Source organism: Cetorhinus maximus, chromosome 10 (assembly GCF_964194155.1).
Source record: "Cetorhinus maximus chromosome 10, sCetMax3.hap1.1, whole genome shotgun sequence".
Lineage (NCBI taxonomy): Eukaryota > Metazoa > Chordata > Chondrichthyes > Lamniformes > Cetorhinidae > Cetorhinus > Cetorhinus maximus.
Window position 1 is genome coordinate 107,146,036 of NC_135888.1, and position 17,710 is coordinate 107,163,745.

Here is a 17,710-nt window from a genome sequence, read left to right on the forward strand (position 1 = left end):
ACATTAATACAAAGGTGGAACTTCCTATTTTTGATTGGAGGATTATACAAAGTTTATAAACGTAAAACTGATGTGGCAGATGCCAATGGGTCTAAAATCTCACGTTTCCTTCAGTGGAGCAGGATTGGCAAAAACGTTGCATCAGAATTACAAGAGTTTCAAAGATTTAAACTTTCCTCTAGCTGATGTAGCTCCTTTAAAGGCACAGTGTCTGCAGAAAGACATTGATGACAATTTCTTCTATTTACGAAGGGATGAAAGCCAGTAGAGCAGCTGGTTATTTGCACCGGTGTTAGATCTACCACAGTTGCCATGGTGATGCATTTGGTGTGAGAGCTACATAATGTGTATCTGAAATTAAAATGATGTTGTCCAAGAAGAAAGTGCACCTTTAACAGTTGGGGGGGGGGGGGGGGTGGGTGTTAGAAGGAGCTGTGTAAAATATTACAGAACCATGGTTCCAATTTTAGGGTTTTTTCTAAAAAAAAGGGAGCGGGGAGGGGGAGCTAGAAACCAGCCGGGAGCAGGTGGAGAGATTGTTTTTGTTTTTGTTGCTGTTCGGGAGGCGCTCTGAGTGGACAGCTATTGAGCGGGGTCCTGTCCTGGCCGTGTCGCTCTCGGTTAGTGCGGACTCTGCCTGCAGCTGGCGGCCTCTCAATGTGAGTCTGTGAAACAGGCGGTGAGCCTGTCCGGCACCGCAAAGGCACACCAGGCTGAGCGGCCGGAGAGGCAAAGGCAGCGGTGGGGTTGGAGACGGCAGCGAGTTTAGCCTGGGCCGGAGGAGAGAGAGGGGCAAGAGGTGGTGGGTGGGTGAGGGAGGGGTGAGGTGGAGGTGGGTGAGGTGGAGGTGGGTGAAGGGCGGGCAAGGGTGGGGGAAGGGGTGAGGCGCCCTGCTCAAAAGGTGGAAAGGATGAGGCATAGGATTCTCATTTTAGTGATTGAGAATGTAGCATGAAGTTGGAAAATAACAATAAGAAAACCTATATTTATCATCCTGAGTTTTTGTCCCCCAGCATGTTCTCTAGGTTTACCCCATTAAAACCTTCCATAACTTTAAAGGTTGGAAAACCCTCAGTCTACTTTTTCCTGGAGAAAAAAAGTTTTAGCCTTTTTCAATCTAATGGGTATAACATCTAATTTCTGGTATTCTATATAATTTCTTGCATCTTCTCCATTGCCTCCTTATTCTTTTTATAATATGGAGTCATGGACCGTTCATTTTACTCCAACTGTGATCTAACCAAGATTCTATACAAGTTTAACATCTCTGCTTCTAAAATCTTTTGCCTTAGAAAAAAAACTTTATAAAATTACCTTTCTAACCTACATTGCTACTTGTAGTGATTTGTGTACATGTACCACCCTCAGATACCTTATTTAGGCACTTATTTTTCATGGAGTATGTGGCCTTATTTTTATTAACATGCACCATCTCACACTTGCCTATATTAAAGTTCATTTGCCAATTATAAGCCCATTCTGTAACTTTATGGATGTCTTCCTGTATTTTGCTGTGGTCCTCCATTGTTAACTAGGGTGCAATTTGCAAATTTTGAAATTGTACTTCAGATTCCTGAGTTCAAATCCTATGCTGACTGTCCTTGATTAATCCCTGCTTCTCCAAGTGTAGATTAACTCTGTCCCTCAGAATTGCTTCCAATAGTTTCCCCACCACTGAGGTTTGACTGACCTGTAGTTCCCTGGTTTATCGCTTCCTCCCTTCTTGAATAACAGAACCACATTGTCTGTCCTCCAGCTCCTTTCCTGTGGCCAGAGAGGTATTGAAAATTATTGCCAGCGCCGCTGCTATCTTCTGCCTTGCCTCGCTCAACAGCCTGGGATACGTTTCATCTGGGCCTGGAGATTTATCTACTTTTAAGCCTGCCAGACCACTTAGAACTTCCTCCTTTTCTATGCTAATTTCTTTAATTATATCATAGTCCTTCTGCCTGATTTCCATACCCATGTTGTCCCCCTCACTTGTGAACTCCGACACAAAGTATTCATTTAGAACCCTACCTACGTTTTCCGGCTCCACACACAAATTACCACTATGGTCCTTAATGGGCCCTACTCTTTCCCTAGTTATCCTACTACTCTTAATGTACTTGTAAAATAACTTTGGATTTTCCTTTATTTTACCTGCCAATGTTTTTTCATGGCCCCTTTTTGCTCTCCTAATTTCCATTTTAAGTTCCCCCCTGCACATTCTATACTCCGCTAGGGCTTCTGCTGTTTTGAGCCCTTGGTATCTGCCATAAGCCTCCCTTTTTCTCTTTATCAAATCCTGTATATCCCTCGACATCCAGGGTTCCCTGGATTTATTGGTCCCACCCTTTATCTTTACTTGAATATGTTGGCTCTGTACTCTCCCTATTTCCTTCTTGAATGAGTCCCACTGCCCTGACACAGGTTTACCTAAAAGTAGCTGCTCCCATTCCACTCTGGCCAAATCATATCTGATCTTATTAAAATCTACCTTCCCCCAATTTAGAACGATGATTTCTGGCCCATCCTTGCCCTTTTCCATAACAACCTTGGATCTAACGGAGTTATGATCACTATCTGCAAAATGCTCACCCACTGATACCTCTACCGGTTGCCTGGCTTCATTCCCTTAAATAAAGTCCAGGACCACCCCCTGTCTTGCAGGGCCTTCTACGTACTGGCTTAAAAATCTCTCCTGGATGCATTTTAAGAATTCTGCTCCCTCTAAACCTATCTCACTATGACTAACGCAGTTAATGTTGGGGAAGTTGAAATCCCCCACTATTTACTACCCTATTATTTCTACACTTCTCTGAAATTTGCCTACATATCTGCTCTTATACTTCTCCCTGACTGTTTGGGGGCTGATAGTACACTCCTAGCAATGTGATTACTCCTTTTTTGTTTTTCAGTTCTATCCATATGGGTTTCATTTGAGGAGCCTTCTAAGGTGTCATCCCTCCTTACTGCTGTAATTGACTACTTGATCAATATTGTGATACCCCCTTCTCTTTTACCTTCTCTATTGAGCTGCCAATCCTGCCCCTGTCTCAACCATGTCTCTGTGACAGCAGTGACATCATACTTCCATGTGTTAATTTGTGACCTCAACTCATCTGCCTTATTCGTCAGACTCCTTGCATTAAAATAAACAGCATCCAACCTTGCCAAACTCCTTTGTGCCTTAGCTGGCCTATAATTTCTATGCCTTCCAGACTCACTTGCTCTCTCTTCTAATTTTGGCTGTGCATCTCCCCCTGCTGAACTTCCTCTCAGGATCCCATCCCCCTGCCAAGTTAGTTTAAACCCTCCCCAACAGCAGTTGGAAATCTCCCCGCAAGGATGTTGGTCCCATTCCAGTTCAGGTGCAACTTGTCTGCTTTGTACAGGTCCCACTGCCCCCAGAAACGGTCCCAATGTCCCAGAAATTTAAAGCCTCCCTCCTGCACCATCTCTCCAGCCACGCATTCATCTGGAATAACCTCCTATTTCTATACTCACTAGCGCGTGGCACCGGAAGTAATCCAGAGATTACTACTTTTGAGATCCTGTTTTTTAATCTGATTCCTAGCTCCCTAAATTCTGCTTGCAGGACCTTTTCCCTTTTTCTACCTATGTCGTTGATATCAATATGTACCACGATCTCTGTCTGTTTGCACTCCCCCTTTAGAATGCCCTGCAGCCATTTAGTGACATTCTTGGCCCTGGCACCAGGGAGGCAACATACCATCCTGGAGTCACGTCTACGGCTGCAGAAACACCTGTCTGTTCCCCTTACTATCGAGTCTCCTATAGTTTTATAGGCAGCTTGCATATTCATTCTGCTACCTTGTCTGTTGGGCAATAAATGCTAGCCTAGCCAGCAACATCCACACCCCATGAATGAATAAAAAAAAGCTCCACATGTTCTGACCTGACTCATGAACCTACTCTAGTAGTTTTATCAAAGCCCTTTTGTCTACTGCATCAACCTTATCTATCCTTCAATAAAAGCAAAAAACTGCGGTTGCTGGAAATCCAAAACAAAAGTAAAAATACCTGGAAAAACTCAGCAGATCTGGCAGCATCTGCGGAGAGGAACACAGTTAACGTTTCGAGTCCATATGACTCTTCAACAGAACTAAGTAAAAATCTATCCTTCCTTTATTTCAGAGACTTCAATAAAGTTGATCAAGTATGACATTCCCTTTTGAAATCTGTGCTGTTATTTCTTTTCAGTTTCCAGCTCTTTTTCTGTTCCATCTTTAAGAATTCCATTATCTTTCTACCACCAACTTTAAGCTAATTGGCCTATACTTTCCAAGACTTTTTCTATATCGGTTTTTAGTATAAAAGTCACATTAGCTGTATGCCAGTCCTCTGGCATGATTCTCTTTTCTAATGAGTTCTTATATATGCTTATTAGACTTATGGCCTCTGCTATCTATTCCATAACTTACTAACATGTACACATGCAGTCCATCCAGGTTTTATCCTCTTTAAGTTTGCTTAGTTTATCAATTATCTCCCCCCTTTCAAGTGGTTAAATCATGCCTGGAGAAATTATATGGGAGAGAAATGTTCGAATTCCTGAGGCATTAGGACGTGTTTTGGGGCAGAAGGGAGCTGTTGCCACATGGGACTATGATATAGTGGCCATTACACAGAGATGACTCAAAGAAAGAGAGGGTTGGGAACTTAATGATCCTAGCTTCAAGGAATGGCCAGGGAGGGGTTTGGTTGCAGTATCGATCAAATGAACTATATAACACTGGGTGTGTGCATCTTTGAAGGTGGCAGAATGAGTTGAGAAGCCTGTTTAAAAAAGTTATGTACTTAGTGTATGCCATTTTTAAAATTTCAATTGTGCCCTTATTCATTTATTCATTTTTTTTCTTATTCATCCATGGGACATGGGCGTCACTGGCTAGACCAGCATTTATTGCCCATCTCTAATTGCCCTCGAGATGGTGGTGGTGAGCCGCTTCCTTAAACCCCTGGAGTCCATGTGGACTGTTTAGTGGGATGTATTTTTTCAACTCTCAATCATCTCACTGATAATCTATTTGTTTGTCAGTAAATAGTTCAGTTTACTTTCTCTAGTTCCATTCTCATCCTCTTAACATCAGTTTTTTTTCACTTTTTACATACTGTGTAAAGGAATCCTGCACATATTGTAAAAACATTATTCTGTGTAACACTTTTGTGACCTCTTGCCAGTTTATTTGGGGGTAGTTATAAACATACAAGATTATTCTATGTTATTTACTCATTCCTCATATTTCTTCCTCCATCTCCTTTCCACTATTAGCTGATCTGTTGTATAACCTTATTTACGTGATCAATCCTTATCTTTTATTTCAATGTAGATGACTTCTGTTTCTCACCTTTGATTAGTCATGTTTTGTTTTTATAATGCCATTGTTATCTCTCAATAGCGTAGCCGCACCCCACCCCTTTCTTCCTTCCCGATATTTTCTAATTATATTATAACCTGCAATATTTACTTGCCATTTCTGCTCTTTATGTAGTCATGTTTAGTCATTTCCACTACATCTGCCTTCTTGTTCTCTCCAGCTCCACCATTTTATTTTGCAATGTGTGTAAATTGCTTAACAGGTTGTTTAATTTTCCCTTAATAATTCCATTAATTTTATTTTTAACAGTACTCTAATACTTCTGTTTTATAACTGTATTTGTTCCCTATATCATCTCCGATTTTATCTTACAGCATGTTATTTTCACCAGATCCCCCGCCGATCCCCACCCAAACCTGTTTGCTGGTTTAAAATTTTATCCACAACCCTGTTTATCCTTTCTGTTCGGACATTAGTCCCACTCTGGTCTAGTTGGAGCCTGTCCCAATGGTACAGCTCTTTTCAGCCTGAGTACTGATGCTGATCTCTTTTCACGATCTTCTCCAGTTGCTTGAGACGCCATTTACTTCTACATCAGGAGTTTATGAGATACCTGAACTGATTTTCAATAAGAAATGAAATATACTGTACAGGTTAATTATGTTTTTGCCAAAATTTTTTAAAAAGTGGCAAAGTTTTATTTGTTAGACTTATACATGAGAAAGATGGATTGAATTTCAGAATTTTTTATCCACATTCCTTTTGCTCATCTGCTTGGGAGAAGGTTAACCTTATATGGAACTGCTTAGAATGTTTCAACTCTGAAACAGGTCATTCAGCTCAACAGGTCTATGCTGGTGTTTATGCGCCATGTACACTTCTTTTCTATTCCAAAATGCCAGATGCTGAAGGATAGAATTGGAGCCAATCTTTGCATGCTCTGATAAGCTTTATTTACAATACAAACATGTGCCTCCTCACCTAACAACCACAGTTTCTATCTGTTGTTGTTTATAGGAGGAAAAGAAAATTCTCAGTTAATGTCCACCACCTACATACAATGAAATACAATTAACATTGCCTCCCACTTTCCTCTCATCTTTTAAAATATCCTTCTATTTCTTTCTCCCACATGTATTTATCTAGTTTTCTGTTAAAAGCATTGATAATGACTAGATAGTCTGTTTTAGGTGTTGGTTGAGGGACAAAGTTTGGCTAGGATGCATGGAAGGGCTGTGGTCAGAGAGCTCCTCTGCTCCTCTTAGGTGTGCTTACCTGCGTCTACCTTAGTGAGCAGACAGAGTTTTGGTTTAACGTCTTGTTTGAAAGTTGGCACCTCCGACAATACAGTAATCCATCAATACATCACTGACAGCCTGGATTATGTGTTCAACTCTCTGGAGTGGGACTTGAACCTACAACCTTGAGATTTAGAAGTGCTGCCATTAAAACCAAATAAACTGCCAGGGAGCCTCCTGTAATGAAAATCATGCAATCAAATTCAAAGTTCATAATTCCATTCTGTGTCTCCATTTCCTCTCCCTACTACCAAAAGAAGAGTCTTGGCTAAGTTTTATGAATTATGTATTTGGATTTTGAATAGAGGGGCAAATTGTTGAAATTAAACACTGAGGTTTAGAATCCCTGGAATCGTTATTTTCTATATTTTCAGATGCCTTCGATTAAACTCCAGAGCTCTGATGGAGAAATATTTGAAGTTGATGTGGAGATAGCAAAACAGTCTGTGACGATCAAAACCATGTTGGAAGGTCAGTGTGGTTCTATTTGGAAATAATCTTGTTTACAAATTAATTACCCTTTTAAAATATCAAGCTTCTTTGTTTAAAAAAAGTGCGAGACTTTAACAAGTTTTGATTCAGAATTGCTGTTGCTGTTTAGTTTCAGTAAAGATTGCCTGCCAATGGTCACTGACTATTCAATGTAATATTGACACTTTTTCAATGGAGTTTCTCATTTCTAGCCTAAGATGTCCTAAAACGATTCCAAAATTGTGAATATTTCACTGATTGTATAAAATAAGTTAATTCACCTCGTTTACCGGTTCTTTTAATGAATTTTTTAAAAAACAAATTCTGTTTTTCTTTCTGTTCTTGCATACCATCCCTGTACCAGACAGTGATAGGACAGGCAAACAAGAACCTTTTTCCAAACTCTCCTTATTGGCACACTTGAGCAGCCATAATAAAGTCTGAAAGAGTTCTGAGAGTAGACTTAACATTTTAACTCTGCTGATTAATGGAATATACTTTCTGGATTTTGGCTTTTTTTGGTCGAAACTGATTAGAAGCCTTCCATTGTCCTCCTTTCACCTGAGTTCCTGATCTCCGATCCATTGTTGTGTAAAATATTTGAATAGAATCAAGAGTCACACTGAAAATTGATATTTCATGGTTGGTGGGGGAGAGGAAATACTTACTACTGCAACACTCATTTCATGCAATCTTTTTTAATGCCTGGTATTGTTATCTGTCAGGAAAGCATGATGGATGATGTTAAATTGGTAAATTATAATGTTTTATTCTAAACAGATTTGGGAATGGATGATGAAGGTGATGATGATACAGTTCCACTTCCAAATGTTAATGCTGCAATTCTTAAAAAGGTAAGAAGCCAGAACATGCCATATGTGCTCCAATCAACATAACTTCAACGAGTGAATAGAAGCTTGAGAATATCATGTGGAGACAATTCTTCATGAAGGCACTTTATAACATTGGCCCATTTGATAGCACTCTTACCTCTGAATTAGAAGGTTGTGGGTTGAGGCACCACTTCAGGTAGTTTAATGTAGTACTTGACTGCATTGTCAGGGGTGCCACCATTCAGATAAGATGTTAAACCTTGATACAAGCCAGATGTATGAGATCCCATGGCTCTATTCAAATAAATAGTTCTTCTGGTCAACATTCCTACTCAACCAACATCACTAAAACTGGAATAACTGCATGTTTGCTGTTTGTGGGTGTTTGCTATGTACAAGTTAGCTCTCACATGAGCTGACATATCAACAATGACTACTTAAATAATTGATTGTTTAGTGATTTAGGACATGTTGAGGACAAGACACTTTTCAATGCAAGGTTTTCAGAAGGTTTATGGTGTCATCATTTTTTGCCTATCTATTGTACATACCTCACATGTCAAATATAATGTTCTGAGAATTCTGCATTCTGTTTTTATGCATTTTTCTTCATTTGTTGACTAATTAACCTGTTACTTTTCACCGTATACTAAATATTTTATGCAATTATAGTGCTGATTTCGTTTGGATGGTGGTTCTATCCAAATTAGCATATGTGTTTTCCAGGGATTGTATAAAATATTTTCAGAAGATCTGTGAATAATTCATTTTTGCATGGGAACCCCACATTAAAAAAAATGAAGCCATTGTTTTAAACAGAATGCTAGATTTTTAAATAAAAATCATAGTAATTATTCTCCTTGTTTCTCTGTCTCCATTGCATTAATGATATAACCTTCCATTTCAGTGCTTCTGATGTAGCTTTCTTTGTCCTTGACCGACGATTCCTTCACAACCTTGGTTAACAGGGCCTTCGAACGTGTCCACCCATTTCTTGAAGTTTTGCTTTCTTTCCCGGAACCATGATAGGGTTCCCCTTATCCTCACCTTCCGCGCTACCAGCCTCCATATTTAACAGATCATCTTCTGTCATTTCTGCCACCTAATGCCACCGCCTGATGTTTCCTTTCCTCTTTCAGCATTCTGAATAGACTGTTCCCTCTGCAACATCTGGGTCCACTGCTGAATCACTCCCGACCTTACCACAGCACCTTTTCGTGCAAGCGCAGGAGATGCAAAACCTGCCCTTTTACTTCCTCCTTTCTCGCCTGACATGGCCCCAATTAATCTTTCCAGGTGAAACAGTGAGTTAGGTGTACTCCTTTTGAATTTAGTATACCGCTTACAATGCGGTCTGCTGTATATTAAGGGGACCAGATGTGGATTGGGTGATGCCTTTGTGAAATACTTCTGTTCAATCCGTAAGCGTGACCTCGAATTTTTTGTCTGCAGTCATTTTTATTCTCCTCGCTTGCAATCTGGCCCCTCTGTCCTCAGCCTCCTGCAGTGTTCCAATGAAGCTCAACACAAGTTTGAAAAAGGTACCTGATCATTTGATTAGGTAATTAGCAGCCTTCTGGACTTAACATTGAGTTCCACAATTTCAGACCATAACCTCCGCCCCATTTTTGTTTCCTTTTTCTTTGCTGCTTTTGGCTTACTCTCTGGTTTTCCCTTTTTTTTTTCACTTTTGGACAGCGGCTGGTCATTCTGCCATTCACACCTCCTCGAGGCAAATCCTTTATTTCTTTACTTGTATATTGTACTCCCCTTGGCCTTGCATCACCAGCTTTTCTGTCATTTAATCTCTCCTGACTTCTACCCTATCACAGATCTTCCCATTTTTTCTTTTTCCACACCCTCCTCCTTTCACTTGCTTAAAGTTCTGATGAAAGGTCATTAACCTGAAACGTTAACTCTATTTCTCTCCACAGATGTTGCCTGAGCTGCTGAATATTTCTAGCATTTTCGCCTTTTATTTCACATTTCCTGCATCTGCAGCAATTTGCTTTGGCATTGTATTAATATCTGATTTTACAGGGCCAGTAATTCCATGATTTGAAATTAAGTATCATTGGAAATAGAGTGAGCAACCTATGTGAGACTGGTACGGTGGATCAGAAGCTTTACTTTCACATCTGGAGTCTAGATTTGAATCCAGCCCTGGTTGATGGAACAAAAGTTTATTTTGTTTCTGAGTTTAAAGGCCTGTGTGAAATAGGTTAGAGAAATCTCAACCCAGTTCCCACTGATCAGAGGCCCGTTTAACAATACAGCAGTAAAGTGACATTCACATTCATAAAATAAATAGAATGGCTAGTATGGGAATTTTAATCCTGGTAGTCAGAGGTTCTTTTTTGAGATGGCATTCGGCATGTTCAGAGTAAAGGGAGCTTTACTGCGCTGTAGTTGATGTGGGAGTGGGTACAATAAAAGTGGGTACTTAAGATGGGAAAAGCATTCAATTCCCTACCACTGATGACTTTTCTGGTGAATTTTGTTAAGGGTTTTGGGAAGGGGAAAAAATGAGTGAATGAAGCTTCAAGCTATAACAGTGCATTATTATATATTGTGAAGTATAACTAAGACATTCAAGTATCTATGTTACTTTTTGTTCATCTGTATTTTTTCTAGTTCCAGTCTTTCTCATTCATCTACACATACGTGCCCATTGTTGCTTTTAGGTGATTCAGTGGTGTACTCACCACAAGGATGACCCTCCTCCTCCCGAGGATGATGAGAACAAGGAAAAGAGAACAGATGATATTCCAGTATGGGATCAGGAGTTCCTCAAAGTAGACCAAGGAACACTATTTGAGCTAATCCTGGTCAGTAATTGTTAAGTATATTAATAAAAACTGTAATTTTGTTCTCTTCCAGTACGCCTGTGTGGCAGATTGTCTTGGACGTGCACATGGGCTGGCGATCTGCTGCTGAGCCTCTGAATCTATTCTCTAGCCAGCTGCCCACAGTTTTTTTTTTTCTTTACCCTGACCATAATCTCTCCATAACAGTGAGCATATGATCAGGAGCTTGCATGATCACCATTCATGATGGTGCCAGAATTCCGATTCCCCCCCACCCCCCCCCCGCACGAACTCTGGCATAGCCCATGAGCTGCCCTCACAAAGCGTATAATGTAAAATTTCTTGTGACGTAACTGTGCTTACAATTCATTTTGAGCTGTTGACAAGCAACCCGGATTTCCAAAAGGCTTGATGCACCTCTGTGCCATTAATGGAATCTAAGTTTAAATGTGAATTCCTAATCTCAACTGGTAGTGCAGCAGAGCATTTCTGCAAGGATTTAAAAAAAGCCTACTACAAACGTTTGCAGGCTACTGATCCCTAGTACCTGTATCTCATTACACGGCAACATTGAACTTTATGCTCTTGTGGAAAAGTAACTTATACCAATAAGGCTTCTTATCCTTGCTGCAGTACTGAAACGGCCCTATTCTGTGACCATGATGCATTATCTTTCCTTGTACTTTGTGACCTCTCTACAGGTTTCAGTACAATAAATCACCATCTAACTCCAATGCCTCTCTTTGTCTCACTCTCTAGGACTGCTCTTGTTTGGTTCTTTTTCTGACTGCAAGCAAAGCAACTCTAGCAATGGCTTTCCTTCTCACACTTGTTTCATTAGCTCTGGAGTTTCTCCCCTCCCAAAATGGATCCGTCTTTGGCCCCATGCCTTTTCTTGTCTACATGCTACCTCTTGTCAGCTTCACACATGTACGTTGATGAAAACTCATTTGTTCCTCTCCACCACTTCTCTTGACCTCTCCATTACCTTGTGCTGTCAGAACTGTTCATCTTCTTGAGTGAGTTTTAACTTCCTCTAGCTAAGCACTGACAACACAGAAGCCATTATTTTTTGCTCCCTAATGATAAAATCAATTCCTTTGCTACTGACTCCATCCTGTCCACTGTCTCCAATTGAATCAGTGTGTAATCATGATCTTAAGTTATGCTTATTTCTCACTATCATCTCTGTGCTTGCTGACTTCCCAGTTCCTCAAAGCCCCAATTTCTTCTCATACCTCCTTATCCCTGAAACTTCCTTAAGTTCTACAACCCTATCTGAATGCACAGTTCCTTTTATTCTGGTCTCTTGTGCATTCCCCCTCCTATTCTATTGCCCCACTTCAGCTGCCATTGTCTGGAATCTATTAAAGAGGCAATGCCTAGAGAAGAGTTGGGGAGAAATTTAAAAAACAAAATAACTGAGAAAATTAACTGATCTATAAACATTACTCAGATCTTAATGTATTATTATACTCCAGGTTAGAAAGTTAATAATTTTCCTTCTTATCTGTTAAGGTCATCGAAGCATAATTCGAACTGGACAAAGGGTATTCTTAATATCTTGGCATCTAGCCCAAAAATGCTGTTACAGAGAATTAACCTAATAGACAGCTGCATTCAGAACTGATTATTTATTAAGTAGTTGATTATGCTTCTGAATTCATAATGAAATGAATATAGCTTTTTGTAAATGAATGGATATGGAACAGTCAACACCCAGCAAGCCCATTGCCTTGACTTTTATGCAGAGTATTGTGGGTTCAGACCCCACTCCAGAATTTGAGCATCTAACATAGACTGACAATCCAGTGTGGTACTCAAGGAGTAATCTATTGTCAGAGGCGCTCTCTTTGGTTGAAATGTTAAGTAGCGCGTTGTCTGTTCCAAAGATCCTATGTGGCTATTTGAAAAGGAGATTGGAGTTTTGGTGTCCTGACCAACATTTCTCCCTCAATGGACACCACTAAAAATAGATTAACTGGTCATTCATCTCATTGCTATTTGTGACTACAGTTTTTCCCTTCATGAAAACTCTCTATTTCAAAGTAATTCACTGTATGTGAATTGCTTTGAGAAGCCTGAGAGGAGTGAAAAGGCACTGAAATCACCTGCTAAATGGATCTCAAGCCAGATGGTGAAGTATGAAACTAGACACAAATCCTTTTCTTGATAGTTTGTTTATTAACAAATGCGGTGTTTTATGTATCTGCATCCTATCTACTAACCCAGTGTCCCAGCAGTCTCTCTTAATACTCTTTTGAGTACCTATGAACTGAGAACAATTAATCAAATTAACTAAATTAACCAAATTGACAACCTCTTAAAGGGGCACTGTAACGAAGGAAGTGTCTCTTTGTAAGTTCTCTAGGCATTTAATTAAACAGTGCCCTTCACCTGTGATTCTTAATATAATTAACATACCATTAACACCATTCCCATGGCACCTTTCCATTGAAACACAGGAGATGTAACACCTGCCCTTTAACCTCCTCTTTCCCCACCATCCAAGACCCCAAACGCTCCTTCCAGGTGAAACCGCAATTTACATGTACTTCTTTCAATTCAGTATACTGTTTTTGCTGATCACGATGTGGTCTCCTCTACATTGGGGAGTCCAAATGCAGATTGCATGACCGCTTTGCGGAACACCTCTGTTCAGTCTGTAAACATGATTCTGAGCTTCTGGGCATCTGTTATTTTAATTCTCCAGCTTGCTCTCACACTGACATCTCTGTCCTTGTTCTGCTGCACTGTTCTAGTGAAATTCAACGTAAGCTAGAGAAACAGCACCTCATCTTTCGGTTGGGCACTTAACAGCCCTCCAGATTCAGCATTGAGTTCAACAATTTCAGATATAAACTCAGTACCCCCCATTTGGTTCTCTTTTCTTTGCATGTTTTGGTTTTTCTCTTTTATTTTTGTTTTAGACAGCAATATACCTGTTTTAGGTGCATCTTTTATTTCTTTGTTTCTCTTCTTATCCCTTCACCATTTCCATGGGCTCTGTAACTCTTCTGTCAGCCAATCTCTCCTGTCTTCTACCCTGTCACAGACCTTCCTTTGTCCTTGTCCCATCCACCCCTTGCCCAAAACTTATGACATCTCTAGCTTTTCCTAGTTTTGAGGAAAGGTTATCGACCTGAAATGTTAACTCTGTTTCACTTTCCATAGATGCTGCCTGATCTGAGTATTTCCAGCATTTTCTGTTTTTATTTCATATTTTCAGCATCAGCAGTATTCTGCTTTTTGATTAGGTCTTATTGAAGCTGCTTGGTTGCTTTAACTTGCCCAATCTTCAATGTAGCTGGTAGTTTGATTAGCCTAGTAGGAAACTGAATCTCCCTTCACATATCTAATACAGTTGATAAACATTCCTTCTGCATGCTCCTGCTGTTATCTTACCCTTCGGTAGTTAAGAATATTTTCATATTGGCTTGATCTGCACTTGTATTCTAGCCATGATGAGGAAGACTGTTTAAAATACTGATTACAATTCCCAGGCTTCTAGCAGTTGTAAGAAGATAATAGCCAAACAAGAAATTTGAGATACCTTGACCAGCTTTGATGTCATCCTTCGTCCTTCTCTTCCTGGCAGGGTTGTATTTAAAAGCAAAAAATTGCGGATGCTGGAAATCCAAAACAAAAACAAAAATACCTGGAAAAACTCAGCAGGTCTGGCAGCATCTGTGGAGAGGAGCACAGTTAACGTTTCGAGTCCGGATTTTTGTTTTTGTTTTGGATTTGAAGAATCATGCGGACTCGAAACGTTAACTGTGCTCCTCTCCACAGGGTTGTATTTACATTTGGCATCTCTTTGTTCCTGCTAAGTTCAGTCCTGTGAACTGATTATTATGTACATCCAAGACATACATCAACTGTATGACATATTGGCATGTCTGTTTCCTGTGCTAGCGGAACATAGTGCACGTGTATTGTTTGGAATAACTGTTTTAAGCTGTTTTAAAGAAAAACTATACAACCCCTGTAAATGTACAGAAATCACCAACTAAAATTCTACTTTGGAATACCTGTACTTTTTTGGCGTAACATTGTTTTCATTTAGTTTATCTCTTCACTTGGCGACGAGGTGAAAATCTGCACAGTTGAGACCTCAGTGTTTGTTTGTTATTTAGGCTGCAAACTATTTGGATATCAAAGGTCTGCTTGATGTGACATGCAAAACAGTAGCAAACATGATCAAAGGTAAAACTCCAGAAGAAATTCGTAAGACTTTCAACATTAAAAATGACTTTACGGAGGAAGAAGAAGCACAGGTAATAACATTTTTATTTATAATTCATGGGTGTTGAAAGCATTCAAGGTTAGATTTTCTGACTTTGAAATGAACAGATGGCTTGTTGTCCTACATCAAATCGAAGAGCCAACCTAAAATATTGAGTAACTGCACTATCGTTTAATCTCTCTGTAGGTAAACTGCCTGGTTTATGTGGGTGGATTAAATATAAGCAGAGTACACCCTTGGTGGGCAAAGAAATGAACAGGAAATGTAGAAATATGCTTATCGGGGCAATTAAATCGCTCTTTTCCTTAGTATTTAGTTTATTTTGCTTAGTTTATTAGAAATAAACTTTGTGCAAATTTATCTTTGTCGTTTGCCAAGATGTTTCCCCTTAAATCATAGATTATTGAATTGGGAGAAGGACAGTGTAATAGTGATTGCCCCTTTCGTTATCACAAAGTTTGTTTAGCTAAAATCCATTTTGGTATAGTTAAAACCTATTTCGCTGTGATGAGTAATTTAGGCACAATTCAGAATTCCATTTCTTTAGGTGCATCCTTTTTACTGTTATTCTTTTCAGGTTCGTAAGGAGAATCAATGGTGTGAAGAAAAGTGAAGTTCCTGGTGCTCTCTAATTCTCTAACACACTGAAAGAATTTTCCAGTTGCTGTTGCACTGCACTGTTTTGTAAATGTTTAATATTTGGAAAATTCAACAAAAGGAAAAAAAAACCACTTAGCATATTTAGTTGCATGACGTTTCCTTACTTGTTCAGAGCCATATGTTCTAGGCTTTACCTTGTTATTACTCTATAGGATTGGAAGTGACATCCAGCTTTGCACCACACGATTCATTGTAGGAGTCTGACTTCAAGGGGATTAGAATGCCTGTGTTTATTAAATAGTGTGGGCTAGACAAAAATCCTTTAATACTATGGGCACGTCTGATTTTCATATAATCTAGCCTAGAAGGCAAATGAAGACAGGCTATGCATTAAGGGAGTTTTGTTCGGTAATTAATGACAGCAAGTTCAATCTGTTTAAATGATTGAAACTAGAATTTGATTCTTTACCAAGAATAGCTGTAGAATAATTGATAGTAGATTTACAGCATGAAGAGTATAGCCAGATTATCCATGGTAATTTTTTAAATTGAGAGTTTTTTTTTTCCTTTTTGTGACCTAATTTTTGGTTTAAAGTTGTAACCTCCAATTTTGTTCTTACTGAAATCTTTTGCAATCCCTTTATGGGTTCAAGTACAGAACACATACTTTGCATTCCAGCGAGGATTGTGGCATGCTTTTATATCAAAGGATCACTGTGGGTCTACTTTCTAATGTGGTATTTGTATTATGATTTTTGAACTTTTAAAAGTACAACTCTTCTGCTTTAAGTAGGTTTCACTTCCTTCCACTTGTTTTCTCTCTTCCACTCGTTTTCTCTCCCCCACTGCATTATCCTGTTATTTTCTTGGATGGATGTAATAATCAGAATTACTGTATATTTAATTGGCCTGTGATGCTACTGAAAGAGCCCTTAGTAAGATCCCGAATGGAATTTGTTGTCTTCAAACACAGATGCCCAATGGTAAAGCCCACTCCAACAGACTGGACAAATGCTCCAACTTTCATAGACTATTTAGTAATTTAGATTTGTTAACTTCTTACTTTGCTGTATAATGTATATGACTGCAAACACAAATCATTAAAATACTTTAGTTTCTCTGTCTGTAATTACTGTTATTTGTGTCATTTGGTTGTTTAATAAAATGGGTCTATAAATTACATTTAAAATCCATGTTTTACCTCATTATTTCATTGTCATCCATCAGAATTTTCAAAACCACAATTTTTAAAATATCTTTCTCAGAATGTAGGTATCATTTGTTGCCCATCCCTAATTGCTCTTGAGAAGGCTGGTGATGAGCTGCTGCCTTGAATTGCTGCATCCATCTGGCGCAGGTACATCCATGGTGCTGTTAGGAAGGATGTTCCAGGATTTTGATCCAGTGACTGAAGGAACAGTGATTATAGTTCCAAATCAAGATGGTGTGTGGCTTGGAGGGAACCTTGCAGGCGATGGTGTTTCCATGCGTCTGTTACCCTCGATCTGGGTGGTTGTTATGACCAATGCAGTTGATACAGCTGAGTTATTTAAAAATCCCAGAGGGAAACTTTAAACAACTGTCATAACCTCTAATTTTGTGTTATGTTTGAGATGCGACTCTAAACTCAGGAATCAGACCACCAGTTCTCGAGGTTTTACATTAAACTAACTGAAACATTTTATTAATTTATACAGGTTAAAATATATATACACATGGCTACAAATTACTACTATCATAACTTTCAACAAATTCCCAAACTAATCTCCATTAAGGCAACTGCAACCCATAGACTTAACCAAACACCAGGCAAAGCATTTTCAGCTTACGAATTCAAAATGAGGTTCTTTTCATATTGGTTCCTGTGGAGAGAGTTGGAGGCTTACAGCTGCTTTGATGTTACATTGCCTCTGCCCTGCACATCTGAAAATTGCTAAAGTTATACCTACCACCACCCATTGAATGTAAATTCTCACCGTAACACCAGCCTCCACTAACAATAAAACCTTTCATTGTACCAATTTTCTGTTTTCACCCTACTTCTTGAATGCTCTATTCAAAGGATGCAAACGCACTCTATCTCTCTGTTTACATATCAAAACTAGTACACATCAAAGCACCTAGACTAGCT

The 17,710-nt window shown here is 39.3% G+C and overlaps 1 protein-coding gene across 1 annotated transcript; it reads left to right on the forward strand.

The window, feature by feature from the left end:
• The first annotated feature begins 568 nt into the window (after positions 1–568).
• On the forward strand, positions 569–16,768 carry LOC144685932 (S-phase kinase-associated protein 1). The gene is made up of 6 exons (XM_078550977.1): positions 569–659; positions 6,997–7,093; positions 7,874–7,947; positions 10,611–10,754; positions 14,870–15,010; positions 15,557–16,768. Exons 2-6 carry the CDS (start codon positions 6,997–6,999, stop codon positions 15,590–15,592), a joined length of 492 nt encoding a protein of 163 aa, XP_078407103.1. The 5' UTR covers positions 569–659; the 3' UTR covers positions 15,593–16,768.
• The last annotated feature ends 942 nt before the right edge of the window (positions 16,769–17,710 follow it).

Bases quoted from the DNA above. Each gene is read 5' to 3' on its own strand.
- LOC144685932 (XM_078550977.1), top strand. From the start codon at position 6,997: ATGCCTTCGATTAAACTCCAGAGCTCTGATGGAGAAATATTTGAAGTT. The intron at 7,948-10,610 runs GTAAGAAGCCAG...TGTTGCTTTTAG, and splicing joins ATGCTGCAATTCTTAAAAAG to GTGATTCAGTGGTGTACTCA. The intron at 15,011-15,556 runs GTAATAACATTT...TATTCTTTTCAG, and splicing joins CGGAGGAAGAAGAAGCACAG to GTTCGTAAGGAGAATCAATG.